The sequence below is a fragment of the Salmo salar genome, chromosome 09 (assembly GCF_965601325.2).
Source record: "Salmo salar chromosome 09, fSalSal1, whole genome shotgun sequence".
Lineage (NCBI taxonomy): Eukaryota > Metazoa > Chordata > Actinopteri > Salmoniformes > Salmonidae > Salmo > Salmo salar.
The window spans coordinates 24,346,680-24,361,901 of NC_138299.1; the positions used below are offsets into that span (position 1 = coordinate 24,346,680).

General features: G+C 44.8%; 1 protein-coding gene across 5 annotated transcripts in view; it reads right to left on the reverse strand.

Moving 5' to 3' along the window:
* Nucleotides 1–519: 519 nt before the first annotated feature.
* The window catches only part of unc79 (unc-79 homolog, NALCN channel complex subunit), a 53,837-nt gene continuing 39,134 nt past the window's right edge, over nt 520–15,222 (reverse strand). For 3 of the 5 annotated variants that reach the window (XM_045723494.2, XM_045723493.2, XM_045723496.2), the window contains 20 exons: nt 13,765–15,198; nt 12,912–13,013; nt 10,005–10,121; nt 9,783–9,885; nt 9,525–9,665; nt 9,356–9,394; nt 9,054–9,166; nt 8,871–8,956; nt 7,913–8,086; nt 7,743–7,811; nt 6,666–6,776; nt 3,602–3,706; nt 3,417–3,494; nt 3,210–3,299; nt 2,793–2,968; nt 2,377–2,560; nt 2,017–2,220; nt 1,443–1,520; nt 1,289–1,330; nt 520–1,182 (listed from right to left, as the gene is read on the reverse strand). In XM_045723494.2, coding sequence (XP_045579450.2) covers nt 994–1,182; nt 1,289–1,330; nt 1,443–1,520; nt 2,017–2,220; nt 2,377–2,560; nt 2,793–2,968; nt 3,210–3,299; nt 3,417–3,494; nt 3,602–3,706; nt 6,666–6,776; nt 7,743–7,811; nt 7,913–8,086; nt 8,871–8,956; nt 9,054–9,166; nt 9,356–9,394; nt 9,525–9,665; nt 9,783–9,885; nt 10,005–10,121; nt 12,912–13,013; nt 13,765–15,198 — 3,635 coding nt within the window. In that variant the 3' untranslated portion in view covers nt 520–993. Of the gene's footprint in view, nt 1,183–1,288; nt 1,331–1,442; nt 1,521–2,016; nt 2,221–2,376; nt 2,561–2,792; nt 2,969–3,209; nt 3,300–3,416; nt 3,495–3,601; nt 3,707–6,665; nt 6,777–7,742; nt 8,087–8,870; nt 8,957–9,053; nt 9,167–9,355; nt 9,395–9,524; nt 9,666–9,782; nt 9,886–10,004; nt 10,122–12,911; nt 13,014–13,764; nt 15,199–15,222 lie in introns of those variants that run through there. The other 2 variants (XM_045723495.2, XR_014378727.1) reach the window with 2 other exon arrangements.

Below are 15,222 nucleotides of genomic sequence, written 5' to 3' on the forward strand. Positions count from 1 at the left end.
ATTAGATTCCACAACAATGCTTTATCATGACAAACCACATTAGACCAGAGGTAACTGTATTTGGTCCATGTCTGTGGAAAATGATGGCTAGGCTCTACAGGGGGCGGTCAACACGGACTAGCTTGTCTTGTTTACCTCCGCTGTTTGGTTTCATCCTGATCGAGTTACAACGCTGCTGCTTCTGTTGCTACTGCAACCTACATTGTGGCTGATCGATCTGGGCTCTGATGGCGAGAGGCAACCTATTGGAACTGAGCAGTGGAAGAGGTGAGACAGGAGCCCTAAAGTCTAATTGGATTTACTGATAAGATATATAGTATGATTGCTATTGGTTTCTTCTGAGCTAGGATATGGGTGGTTCCTATACAGTCATTGGGTTTAACAGATCCTCTTTCCGTCATTTAGTTTTCCCATAAACCTTAGTGAAGATATACTGTAGTAGTTACTGTGCAGATGTGCAATCATATCACACTTTGTGCACTTTAACTGTCCTCTGTAGAAATGACAGCGACAACAAGATTTAGAAAATGTGTCTTGATTTTATTATTTTTATCAGGCTTGCAACCAAGCAACTGAGCATAACGATATAGACCATGAGCATCACCAAGTGAACAAGTCTGAGCTTCAGCATTCCTCATCCAGACTATCATCTGCTGCTATATATTCTCTCCATCTGTTCTGACCTCTGATGCAGCACACAGCATGTTGGACACCTAACCTGTTAACTACAGAACTGTGATCCCCCTACATCTGCACACCTGCCCACCCTGTACTCACCTGTCCTTTCATTGCACCAAAGAATAGTATAGATATACAAAGTTTAAAAGGTGCTGAAGATGATTACGTCAGAAGCAGTGTCTTAAGACGGCGAGAGTCAGTTTATGCAGGAGTCGACTTCCTGATGTTTATGGTCAGGCAGGCAGCAGACAGATGCATGCTGGTCCTGAGGAGGACTGGGACTTGGAGGATCTCCCATAGTGAGAGGTGGGCAGGTCACATGGGGTAGAACTGTGAGGCAGCCTCGGATGACTGGATTTCCACCTGGGCCATCTTGAACTGTGTGCACTGCAGCCACTTGCGCAGGGCGAAGGGCAGGGCCCCGGCCGCCTGGCCCTGCACACACTGGTGGTTCACTCTGTTCTGGATGGCCTGCAGCCGCAGCTGTAGCCCTGCAGACAGGTGCTGCATGGGACAGGGTGAGAGTTTTTTGTTCTGAAGAAAATTTGAGCATCTATATCCATATATAAACATAATACAAATCATATTTGAATTGCAATTTAACTCTTACCTTTAGGTTAGATTGAATCATGGGCAACCACATAGGTATTAACTGATGGAGAGAAGAGGGGAATTTTGAGTTGAAATAGAAAGCAACATGAAGAGGCAAAATAAAGTGTAAAATCAAATGTTTGGGGAAATTGTGGGTAAATGCCCTCTCTTACCTTCACAAAGATAGTTGAGTTGCATTCTTGTAGAGCCTCCATCAGGCTAATGACATGTAGACACACCATCTCCACCATCTTGGAAAGTTAGAAAGAACACATTCGTATTACTGCAAGGGATCAGAACATGATTTATGATCACCCCGCTTCCAAATATGAATCAAAATATATCATAGCAAAGCAGATTCTTAGGCCGGGATTCAATCTGACTGTGTATTTAGACAATGCTTTAAAGGTTATTTCTGATTGGGCCGACGTTTACCGTGAATGTGGTCTCCGCGAACGCAGGAACATTGCCTTTAAAACGTGCATGGTGGACAAAGCGCGATTGGATTGAATCCCGGCCTTACATAACAGCAATGTCCTGTCAGACACAACAAGGATCTGTTTGTGCTTTAGCCAACTCCTCTGCCACATTTACAACTACCAAAATCTGAGTAGTAGTTTTCCGAGGTGACAATAGCCTGGCTTTACGTTTCACACTCAACTGTTACACATATCTCCATGCACATCCTATTTCCAGCCCACCCCCTCTTGCAGCTGACGGAGAGATAAGCGTGTGGATCTTCCTCACCACTTTGTTGTGGGCCATGAGCTGCAAGATGCTGGGTGTGACGCGGCTCCAGAACTCCAGGCCGGTCAGGATGGCGTTGGAGGAGGACTCTGTCTGATTCTGGTTCTGCAGGGCCGGAGTGGCCGCGGACTGCTCACAGTAAATGGTCCACAGCTGGGCAAACATGAAGGCATGGAACAGGGAGCACATGTGCAGCACTGACGTCTACAGACAGAGGATGGAAAGAAGAGATAGGACAGTGACACTTTGGTCTTTATCTCATCCTAGACTTCGGTTGAGGGAGGACAAATAAAATCTTCATACGTTTACGTAGCATTTACTTCAACATTTATGCATATAACATTTAGACATTGTCCAGACCTTGGATTGTTCAGGGAAGCCGATGAGGATGACGATGAGGTGGTCAGCAATGTGTGAGCCAGCGTCCAGGGGGATGGGCATACAGGAGGTGGAGCCCTGGTGCAGGGCATAGTGGGTCAGGGAGCCCAGGAGCAGCCAGGACAGCTGGCGGATGTGTGACACACACTCAATGAACTCCTTAGGTCTAGGGAGAGGACAGAGGTTAAACGCTTGTTGAGCAAACATTACAGTCTTATTAGACTCCCAATGTATTGTAATGTCATATAGAGGCACTTCTACTGATAGCATTCAACTACAGAAATCTCTAACTGGTTAGGTCTGCTATACCATTTATGACATATAGTTCTATCTTCATGGTTATAAATAGTGAGATCACTGAAAGTGACATCTGTGCTGTAACTGTCTGTGCCTCTCACCCCTGCTGCATGGCGGACGGGGGATGGTAGAGCCAGGGCAGATAACGGATCACTGCCTTGTTGTCACGGTGATTGCCTTTGCTGATCTCCATGGCAGCTACCTGTGCCAGGCCCACTTTCAGGTTCCCTCCGAACGTGTCCTCGTGCAGTGGCTGACAACACGCCTTCATATGGCTCTGGAGAGAGAGAGTGTCACATGATCACAGGATAGGTCACATGACTAGGGCCTGGCAGTGACACCACGCTCCGAGGGTGTCTCGGGGAGAGTTGGGATACGCAAACATTTTTCCAATTCACACCTGCGTATAATACACACTTGTACATGTGTGAAATATGACAAATATAAGCACCCACCCACATGACAAGATGGCTAGAGGTGAGACTTATGTAAGATAGGTGAAGGAGGAGGAAACTCACTTTTAGTTTGGTCAGTGTGTGCATATCTGCTATGAAGTCTAGAAGTTCACTGATGTATTGCCTCATGCATTCCATTGCTGCTGTCGTGCACTGAAAAAGACAGAGAGAATAGTGCAACAATCAAATGGCCAATATCTGTATCTCATTTGGTTTCATTAGGTTATCATAAAGGGACCCATAGAACCAATGTATGATGTACTGTCTTACCCCTGGAAGAGATGAGATCATGTGCTTTGAGAGAACAGTAGACTCTGCTAGCCTCGTACCAATATCTGAACAAACAAACTGAGAACATACACGGATGCAGTTAACATTAATAAATATGCAGTCATCTTAGGTACTTTGGAGTTGAAGTCCTTTCCACAAGTAGATTTGATTGTACTACTGTTTACCTGGACCAGCAGTAGCAGGTTAGTATCGGGTAGAGGAGACTTGAACTTCAGAGCCTGTAGAAGCTCCAGCACCACAATACGAGACATATAGAACTTATCTCGCTCCTGGGCAAACAAAACACACAAAATAGCTCTGGATAGAGGAAATAAGGATAGTGGTGAGAGAATATAGAAAACCACTGTGTACAAATGTTGTAATTAATTTTAGAGGGACCATGTGAGATAAACTCTTAGGCATACTGGGGGAAGAAGGTTTGCCAAATGGTTGTCTTATTAAATATTACAGGGCTGTGCACTATATCTCTCTGCCTCTCCAGTGCTCATACAGTGTTGCCTGTGTGTACTGGAGTATAAAGGCTGTGTTCTGTGTTCTGAATAAAGACAGAGAGACAGAGGAGCTGATTAGCATGGCACCCAGTCTAGATCTCCTCTTTCCCAGAGATCCAGTTCAGATGAGCCTGTCAGCCTGAGAAGCCACTGCTCTCTGTTAAATCATCCACTCAATACAAAGCTCTGCCTGCTGCCTGTTTACCGACTACACTGTCATCCCCTCTCTCTCTCTCTAGTATACTTATGGCATAGCATACAGTAGTTACCTTATTATCACCTTATTATACATGTTGGAAATTGTACATATTGGTTCATACACTACATTACACTACACTACACTACACTACACTACACTACACTACAAAAGTATGTAGACACTTGCTTGTCGAACATCTCATTCCAAAATCATGGGCATTAATATGGAGTTGGTACTCCCTTTGCTGCTATAACAGCCTCCACTTTTCTGGGAAGGCTTTCCACTAGATGTTGGAACGTTGCTGCGGGGGCTTGCTTCCATTCAGCCACAAGAGCATTAGTGAGGTCAGGCACGGCAGGTAGCCTAGTGGTTAGAGCGATGGACTAGTAACCGGAAGGTTGCAAGATCGAATCCCCGAGCTGACAAGGTAAAAAATCTGTTGTTCTGCCCCTGAACAAGGCAGTAAAGCCACTGTTCCTAGACTGTCATTGAAAATAAGAATTTGTTCTTAACTGACTTGCCTAGTTAAATAAAGGTAAAATGTAAAAAAAAATTGGGTGATTAGATCTGGCTTGCAGTTGGCATTCCAATTAATCCCAAAAGTGTTACATGGGGTTAAGGTCAGGGCTCTCTACAGGCCAGTAAAGTTATTCTACACTGATCTAGACAAACCATTTCTGTATGGACCTTGCTTTGTGCACAGGGGCATTGTCATGCTGAAACAGGAAACCCATTTCATGAAGCTCCCGATGAACAATTGTTGTGTTGATGTTGCTTCCAGAGACAGTTTGGAACTCGGTAGTGAGTGTTGCAACCTAGGACAGAAGATCTTTACACGGTATGCGCATCAGCAGTCGGCGGTCCCGTTCTGAGAGCTTGTGCTTGCTCCTAGACGTTTCCACTTCACAATAACAGCACTTACATTTGACCGGGGAAGCTCTAGCAGGGCAGAAATGTGATGAACTGACTTGCTGGAAAGGTGGCATCCTGTGATGGTGCCATTCTACTGCCATTGTTTGTCTATTGAGATTGCATGGCTTTGTGCTCGATTTTATACACCTGTCAGCAACGGGTGTGGCTGAAATAGCTGAATCCATTTGAAGGGGTGTCCACATACTTTTGTATATATAGTGTATATTACAAAATAAATCATTGCCTTCTCATTAGCATGAAACACCAGTGGTACAGCTGATTTGGTGTCACATTTGTTAAAATGTTCAATGTATAGTGCATTAGTGATAAACATAACTTCCCAAACATCCATACGTCTACAATAACCCAATGAAAAATCCTCCTTAAACTTGCATATGAGAAAGCTCACCTCATAAGACTAACTGCACAGGAAACAGTTAAATAGACATTATCAGTCATGTTGACTTCCATATTGAGAAACGGATGTTATATAGCAGGGATTTAAAAGGCTAGAGGAAATCAATAGAGCTGGAGACATAAAGCATGGCGCTGTGACAGCAGTAGCAGGGTGAGGATCCATCATTCCTGCAGCAGGAGACAGCCAATGCCCCAGCTCTAACAGAGGGAGGCTTGCCCTCAGATACACACCATACATCCTCAGCCCAGAGCCCCAATTAATCATGTAAATCAATACTGGCTGATTGCCTACTTAATCATCTGTGACACACAGCCACCTTGCTGTCTAGCGGGAGAGGCTGGGGATAAGTATTACAACCAAGAACTACTGTATACAAAGGTCTGCAGACATGGTTTTATATTTAACAATGTGGGAAAGTTATATTTCTGTATCGCTTTTCTAATTGGGCCTTTCACATGAGATCATTGCATTACTACCGATGTAGGATCCTAATTTAAGCCAGTTTGCTACAGCAGGAAAATAATCCTGCAGCCACAGGAAATGTGAATTATTATGTGGATTATAATGTACATTTTTTGTAAGGATTTATACATTTTTCATTAAGGTAAATCGTTGCGACAAATCATTTTACAGTTTTTCTCGATTGCTAAGACACTTTTAATGAAACTTGGGTCCACTTGCTTTCCATCATAACCTAATGAGCACAACAGTATAATTTTTTGCAAAACTGTCATTTCTCATTGCTTTCACACACAATACAAATGCTAAGCACATTTTTACAAAACAGTAAACACAACTTTCTACAAAATGCGCAAGTCAGTTGAGTAAATCATGTCAAACAAAATGTAAACATTTGGTCAGAGCTGATACAAATTACTCCCATGAATGTGAACCTCTTCTGCACGTGTGCAAAACGTCTTTGCACAATTGTTCAATCAGCAATCAGTCCTTATTCATGCATAAAAGATGTCACTTCTGAGTTGCTTATTGTAAAAATGGACCAAGTAAGAGGCTGAGAGCAAGGACAAAGGAGAGGTCGAGGGGCCGATAGAGGAAGATAGTGCAGCTCTCAGTTAAAATTAAAAAATGTAAAATAAAGCAACAAATGTGATCAAATGAATCCTACATCTGTACCAATTTTTTTGTTTGTTTTACATAATAAACAAATATACTAATATCAAATGTAAGCTAACCTGTACATATCTTACCTTATTGAAGGCTTTGTAGCAGAGGCCACACAGCTCCACCAGGTAAGAGAGGCTGAACACTCCATACTGGATGACAAAGCTCAACAGTTTGGAGAAGGGCTCCAGTAAGCTCTGAGGAAGAAGAGGAAGAGATGGAGTTAAGGGTCAATGCCTGGAGGGTGGGTGAGGGGATCTTACCACACCAGTGGTTTTGTTATATTTTCTGCTCATTCCAAATGAGTAAGACTTCTGGGTTCAGTCAAGCAAATGACAGTCAATGTGAGTGAGCTGTTCACTGACCACTGAACAAGATCTCAAATCAAATCAAAAGGTTATTTGTTGTAGACTTAACCATGCAATTCTTGCTGACGAGCCCTTCCCAATGATGCAGAGTTAAAAAATGATCATAATAAAAAGAAAAATAGTAACACGAATAATAAAATGCTCAATGGAGCTATATACAGGCAGTACCAATACCAGATCAATGTGGAGGAACATGAGGTAGATACTATATGTACATGAATGCAGGGTAAAGTGACTAGGCATCAGGATAGATAATAATAATAATAAAATAAAGAACAGAGGTGTGTGTGTTGTGTCGGTATGCGCATGTGTGTTTGTTGTGTGTGTGTGTGTGTGTGCATAATGTTGTGAATGTGTGTGGGTTTAGTGTGTCGGTGTAGTGTGTGTATATATAGTGTGTATATATAGTCTTGTGAGTGTGCATTGAGTCAGTTCAAGATAGTCCGGATAGCCATCAGTTAACTATTTCGCACACTTATGGTTTGTAGAAGGTGTCTCGGAGACTGTTGGTCCGAGAGCCAATGCTCAGGTAACATTTGCCAGACGGTAGCAGAGTGAACAGTCAGTCTATGGCTTGGGCACCTGGAGTATTTTGGCAATTTTCCGGGCCTTCCTCTGATCTGACATAACTGAATGCTATCAGGTCTAAGTCATTTTATTTAAAGAGTCAGAATGTAACCAATCATAACCTGCTCAGGGCCTGGGATAGTGGTATTTATGACACTCAAATGAAGACTGACCTCACCATTTGGTTAGTAGTCCTAATGTATATCAAGCACACACAGACAGACTCACCCGGGTTGCACTTGTGGTGGGGATCTTCAACAGACAAATGATGATCCTCAAACTGGAGTCCAGGGGACACTGAGAGAGACGTCATCAAATTCTTCATAAGGCTATAGCTCTATATTGATCACAGTCAAAAAACAGTCAATGCAGCCTATATGCAGAGCGAGGTCCAGTACCTTCAGAGGCAGCACAGAGGGTAGTTTAGTGAGGAAGGTCTGGAACTGATTGCAGATGGTGGTCCACAAATTGCTGGGGGAGTCCATGGGCAGGGCCTCCATGAAGGTGGCAATGTTCTCCAGGCAGTGCAGCATGGTGCCCCCTGCTGGTAGACTCTTCTTGTTGTTCAGACCCTGAGGACAGTGGCATAAATGATAACAGGGTTACAATTTATTGCCATAGAGCCCTTACAAGCTGTTACATTATTGTTTAAAAATATATTCTAAAAGTGGTTTGGACTATTGATAGTTATGAGCGAAAGGAGTGAACTGAGATAGACTATCATAAATGCTATTGCTTTAACATTGTAACAGTGCAAGATTGCTAAATAAAACAAACCAAGTTAATAGTGCAGAGTAAACATTTTAATAACCATGCAGAGGCATGCTCTTCAGCAGTATTCATTATCTGCTTTAGTATCATGCTATCCAAACAGCAGTGTTAGTCTTGTCAACTTTTACAAGAGCTCCTCCTGCTGGATACATGATGAAAGTGAAGATTTTTCTTGAGATTCAAGACAGAGGGCTCGATTCAATTCAAGATCTGGAAGATGTGCGTTGTAGCGCGATTGAAATGTAAAGGTCATTTCCGATAGAGCCGACATACGCAGCATTTACTATGAATGCGGAAACATTGCTTTTAATGTCAACCGCGTTATAACGCTGATCTTCTGCATTACTGATTGAATCAAATAAAAATGTATTTGTCACATTCGCCGAATACAACAGGTGGAGACCTTGAAATGCTTACTTACAAGCCCGTAACCAACAATGCAGTTTTAAGAAAATAGAGTTAAGAAAATATTTACTAATTAAAGTAAAAAATAAAATAAAAAGCCCATACACAAACACACACCGCATAGTACCTTCAGCCAAGTGCTGAGCTTTAAGCATTACACTAAGCAGGAAAATGTCCCACCTCCAGCAGCTGATTCAGTGCAGCCACAGAACTCAGTTCATTAAAATCAATCAGGGACAAGGCCAACGTTCTCAGAAAACCTCCATCTGAAAATGCACAGAAAAGTATGATGGTAAAGATCCAACCATGTCCCTCAGAGAGCTGCTCCTAACAGGAGACATATTGTGGTGTGTATGAGTTGACCTTTGATGTTGCTCTGGAAGAGCTGGGGCAGGATGCCATTGGGGGCCAGCTGATGGAACACACAGCGGAGGAATTGCTTAGCCACACCTGCTGCGTTGCCAGGAATCAGCATGCTACACCAACAGAGACATCAACACACATAGAACGTCTGCACCTCATGTTGGCATATATTCTCATTTGAATACAGCCAGCGAACAAGAATACAGCCAGCGTGAACAAATCATCAGCATCCACCTTACACCTGAGTTTAGCACGCACAATATTATAATATACTTAGTATGTCTGGTTGTGATGTGTCATACCTCTCAGCTTGCCCAGAGAAATTAGCACTAGATGCCAGCCTGAAAGACACAAATCTGAATTTAACAATGGAGACATGACAGAGAGTGTGCAAAAATGTTACTGAACAATCAGGTTTGTGTATGGGGATGTATAATAGGGTTGGTGCAGGAGCTGCTGTAGTTGCCAGACCTGCCCACAGACTGCAGGATGTCCAGCAGCAGTGGAGCAGCTTGGTCAGGGCTGAGGTGGATGAACATGGAGAGCACCACCACTGCCAGGCCCAGGGTCTCCTCATCATACTCCTCTAGCACCGCACCACAGTCACGACACCTGTGTGACCACACAGTATTATCATTAATAACACTAAATAACCATTCATGTATACAGTGTCTGCGATCCTGAATGACACACCAGTCAGTGTTAGTGGTTGGCGGTAGGTTCCCTCACCTGTCAGTCATGGTGGTGGGCTGGTCATCAATGAACTCCTCAGGGGCAGGCACAAACATGCTGACTGTACTGGGGGCAGATAGGAGGCTGGTCTTGGTGGGGCCTGTAGAAAGAAACACTAAAATCAGCACAGCCAAACCCATTCAAGCACAGTCATTAAAAATCTGTTTTGATGTTTTTCCCTCTGGAGAGGTGGACCAGAGATAGTTAGCAGTGACTGACCTGTCTCCCAGGTGCTGATGTTGTGAGGGGCACTGGACTGGTGCTCCAGCTGTCTCTTCATCAGCTGGCTCATGGTTAGAGCTCCCAACGAGCCTCGCTTTGCCTGACGGTACTGAGCTAGGAGTGCGACAAACACACACCCAAAGGATTGAGCTGCCTGGTACTTTCCCTCTATCTCCACTATTTTAATTTCAATGTCTGGTTTAATTAAAGGGCAACTCCACCACTTTTCAACCTCATTTTCATTATCTCCAGCACAATGCCAGTGCCAACATATGTGACAATGGTGCATTTCTACCTTGGGCTAGAAACTCGTTGCAGGTTTTGAGAATCCCTGTTTTTTTACTTTTAATCCTACCCTGTGATGTCACAGAGAATAATTGTTTTAGGACCTTTCTTCTTATATTTTTAACCACTGATCATAGAAATATGCTGTTTTCACATGTGACCCTTTTCAGGAAACTAGGCGTGTGTCGCATGTCACTACTTCACTGGAGCACCATTTGAACATAAACTTTTTTGGGTCAGAAATGCCTTCTGGAACATGTGAACTTGTACGTGCCTTAATAACAAACTTGTATGCCATCTGTAAATACAAATAAAATTGTTAAATTACGAGACTGGTTGGTTTAGCCATGGAAAAAGTCAGCAGCCTCCCGAGTGGCGCAGTGGTCTAAGGCACTGCATAGCAGTGCTAGCTGTGCCACTAGAGATTCTGGGTTCGAGTCCAGGCTCTGTTGCAGCCGGCCGTGACCGGGAGGCCCATGGGGCGGTGCACAATTGGCCCAGCGTCGTCTGGGTTAGGGGAGGGTTTGGCCGGCAGGGATATCCTTGTCTCATTGCGCACTAGTGACTCCTGGGGCGGGCCGGGTGCAGTGCACGCTGACACGGTCGCCAGGTGTACGTGTGTGGCTGGCTTCTGAGTTGGATGGGCATTGTCTCAAGAAGCAGTGTGGCTTGGTTGGGTTGTGTTTCGGAGGATGCATGGCTCTTGACCTTTGCCTCTCCTGAGTCAGTATGGGAGTTGCAGTGATGAGACAAGACTGTAACTACTACCATTTGGATACCATGAAATTGGGGAGAAAAAAGGGGTGAAAATACAAATAAATAAGAAAAAGCCAGCAACCTTTCTGCTAGCCATGATTGGCTGAGATAATGAAGGGCTGGACATGCTGAGAGATGAGTTTGGATTGGTCTGCCATGTAGCACCTTTCTGTCTATAATAGGTAATCCTTTCTAACGCTGCAAAAGTGTTGCTCTCCAATTTCTGGAGGACCGAGTTTTGAAATCAGTGGAATTAGAGGGTTTGATTGTAAATATGCAGACGGAGTCGAAAAAAGAACACACAGAAGGCTGTTGTATAAAACACCTGTCTCTGGATTACATCTTCAAACTAAGGGCAACCATGGCATCCGTGACAGAGAGGGTGAAGCGTCCATCCATGTATACGGGTAAGAGAGTCTAGCTAGCTACATTTTCAGATATTACATGTTTCTAATTTTGTCAGAAAGTCATTTTCATTTCAAGTTAAAGTGTACTGTAGGGTAGTAACGTTATGAGTTGGGATTATGGTTCATTGTTTAGCTAGCTAGCTACATGTCTAAACAAAATACTCCACTATGCAAGTACCTATTTCAATAAAATGTTTATGATGTCACTGCGACAACTGTCACTGGCAGCTGATAAATTCGCTCTGGCAACCTATGCCAATTTCAGAGTACTTTCGTCAGAGTGTGCCAAAGTGCAAAATAACAAATTTATGAACGCTCAACACCTGTTGAATATGGCTGGTGTTAGTAAACGTTGGCAAAATGTTTTAATTAAATTGTAGCCAGCAGCACAGTTGCAGTCAGCAACGCTCTGGTTAACATGAAAACAGCCTAATCAGCTTTGCTAGGGCAAGTAAAATGGTCAGAGTGAGATGTTCTCTCATTGGTGTCTGGAAGTAGCTAGCCAAAGTTAGCCAGTTAGCTTGGGTGCTTGACTGCTGTTGTTAGGTCAGAACGCTCGGATCAACCCTACTTTTTGTCCAGAGCATCCTGTCTGAAATGTGAATGCTCCGAGAGCGAAACGCTCTGAATTTACTGACTGCCAATCTGATAATGCTCTGAGTTTACGAACACCCAGAGCACACTCTGGCACTCCAGATAAACATTTTTAACACACCCGTAGTATAAACCAGCCTTTAGTCTTGAAATCTATGGTTGTTTAATGCATGGCCTCACATGTGAATCATTAAAGAGATAGGTGGGGCTAAAGCTTAAAAGGGTGTGAACGATGCTGAATGGGTGTAGACAAAGAAGGTACCAAAACATTCAAGGGCCATTTTCTCAAAAGTGAGGTTACAAGTTTATCAACTTTCAAAGCAGAATTACTTTCCCATTGTTCCTCAACTGCAGTGTATGGTATACCATTTTCTAGCTCTGAGTCTCTACTTTTATCTAACGTAAAAAACACAATTTCAAATTTTGCAACATAAGACCAAATCGAACCGGTCGGTCACATAATGTAGACACTGGATTCGTGCTGGAGATGATGAATATGAAGTTGAAAAGTGGTGGAATTGCCCTTAAAGCAACCGTCAGGAAAATGGGGAGTAGAAGACACTCACAGAGGTAAATATAAAAATGAAATGATTTAATGGCTTAGTTGCGTATATTAATTAATCTATATATAGTTGGATAGGTAGAATCCTGATCTATTGATAAGAAAAAGAAAATAACCCTGAAAAAACTGCACTGGTGTCTTAAACAAAAGGCTGAGAAAAACACTACTAAAAAAAAGTATTTTACACCTTTAAAAGTCAAGGACAAATGTCTGAACAGTGTAAAGTTCTTGGTGTAATGACCACATCCGTGTTTTGGGGTGATTTAAACACATGACAATGTGGAAGTATTTGGATCCTACTTGATACTGAAGAGCGGTTGCTTGTTTCTGGGATAGCAGCTTCAAGGGTGGGGGCTGAGGCGGATTCCCGTGGCTTTTCCAGGGTAGACAGAACTTTGTGATCTGCAAGGCAATGTGGGTGAGTGATGGGGCGGAATAGTGGCTGCTTCAGCATCTCAGCCTCCTTCTTACCTCACATGTAGACAACTGGTTAGCGCATGGGATGTTGCAGACACCCAACGCCAATACAAATGTAGTGTTGAGCTACAAGTAATTAACTGCAAGTATACGTTGAGTCCTAGTGCAAGAGCAATCTAAAATGAAGATGTGGTTTATTGATGTTCTATTTAGTAAAAAAAGAAATTGCCTTCTCATTTAGGCCATTACTAGTTCTTATATGGACAGCTATTTATGGAAAGTGTGTTGCAGTAATTTGAAGGCGCTGTACTGATATTTACTTATCGGTTTCTCAGACTTTCTTTTACAGTAGGCTTTTCAGAAGTTTACCATGGGTTGGAATGGGAAAAGGGAGAGACAAAGCCACACCACAGGACAGGAAACAGCAATGGTGACCAGTTGACTAAAGATTGGAGGTAGCATGGATATATGTGGTTCTGCACTTCTAAGCAGACACTTCAGTAGAAAACTTATTTTATCAATTATTTTATCAATCAATTTATCATATCCCATAAGCCCCCTCAAACCTTAGAGACGTCGTCACTGAAACACACATACGTCCAAAGGCACATTGTGCATGAAGTCAGCATACTTATCTCAGGGGCACAGAAAAGGATACAGCAGCTGTAAGTCCATACAGAGGGACCCCTCTCTCTGGACTTAGGCTCCTGTCTCCCCTGACCCTGATCTCTCTTACCTGTGTCAGTGGGCTGCTCACCCAGCTTGTCCAGGGTGTTGAAGGAGATGTCCAGGTACTCTCTCTGGATGGCGCTCACAGCTATCTTCCTCTGTTTGCGTTGCCGGGGAACTATCTGGATCTTAAACTCTGCCTCGTCATTCTCATCATCATCAGGTTTAAAGTCACTGTCATCAAGGTCCTCATCATCTTCTTCATAATATTCCTCTTCATCGTTGTTGTTCCCCTCCAGAGAGGTGAGGGGTTCAACTGTGTCCTCAGGGATGTCCAGGAAGATCATCCTGCCAGAGGGACTGGTCCCCAGACCCACCCCTGCCTTCAAGTCCTCAGGATGCACAAAGTCATCCAGGGAGGTGTCAGGGACAGCAGGGGTCTTCCTCAGCAGGTCCCTCTTCTGTTGTAAGCTGAGAGTCATGGGGCTCTCCAGGCCAGGGTGCTCCGACCGGTCAGGCAGCTCCAGGGATGTGGTGGGGGTTGCATAGCGTGGCCTCCTCTGTAGAGGCTGTTGGGGGCTTTCTTTTGATGGGGAGTCTGTGGTCCTCTTCTCCTTAGAACAGTCGTCCACGCTCACCTGCACCATGGGGGACAGGCACACGGTGCTGCTGCTGGCAGGGGAGGCAGTGGGCCTGGCAGGGGAGGCAGCAGACCTGGCAGGGGAGGCAGGGGGCCTGGCAGGGGAAGCAGGGGGCCTGGCAGGGGAGGCTGCAGGCCTGACAGGGCAGGCAGCAAACCTGGCAGGGGAGGCAGGGGGCCTGGCAGGGGAGGCAGCAGGCCTGGCAGGGGAAGCAGGGGGCCTGGCACTCCCATTCAACCTGGGGCCCATCACCATGTTCAGGTCAAACTCCTCGTCACTCTCCACGATCCTCAGTGGTGGTAGGGGCTCAAACACCAGGGAGTCGCTGTCAGACATGGAGAGGATGGAGTGCTTCTCTGGGATTGAAGTGCAGTCGGAGGAGAGGTCAATGAGGTCCTGGTCCTCCTTCTCTGCAGAAGAGCCGCCTGTAAGAGGGGAGTCCAAGTCAGCTTTGTCCTCAAACGTCTCCATGCAGCTGAGACGCACCTCTGGGATGACAGGCCTAGAGCAGTCTGAGTGGCCCCCCCGGGTTCCTGAATGGTCCTGGTGGTCACTGCCCTCCGCTCGGCCTGAGGAGCCGTCTGACGAGCCCTTCCCGTGGCCCCCTGTCTGCCTGGGGTGGGAGGTGGTGGAGGAGGGGGGCCCGGGGGTACCATGCTGCAGGTCACAGCGGTCTATGCAGGACTTGCGTCGGTGCTCGTCCAAGTTGTAGAGGATGGAGTCAGTGTTGGAAATGTCCAGGGACTTCTGCTTGTGCATGGCCTGCAGACGCTTCTTCCTGGTGCTCTCCTCCCTCACACAGTGCAAGATGTTGTCCTGCACTGCACTGGCCTCACGGTACTCAGACAGCTCAATTTCACCTGACGCAGACAGAGACAGGATCA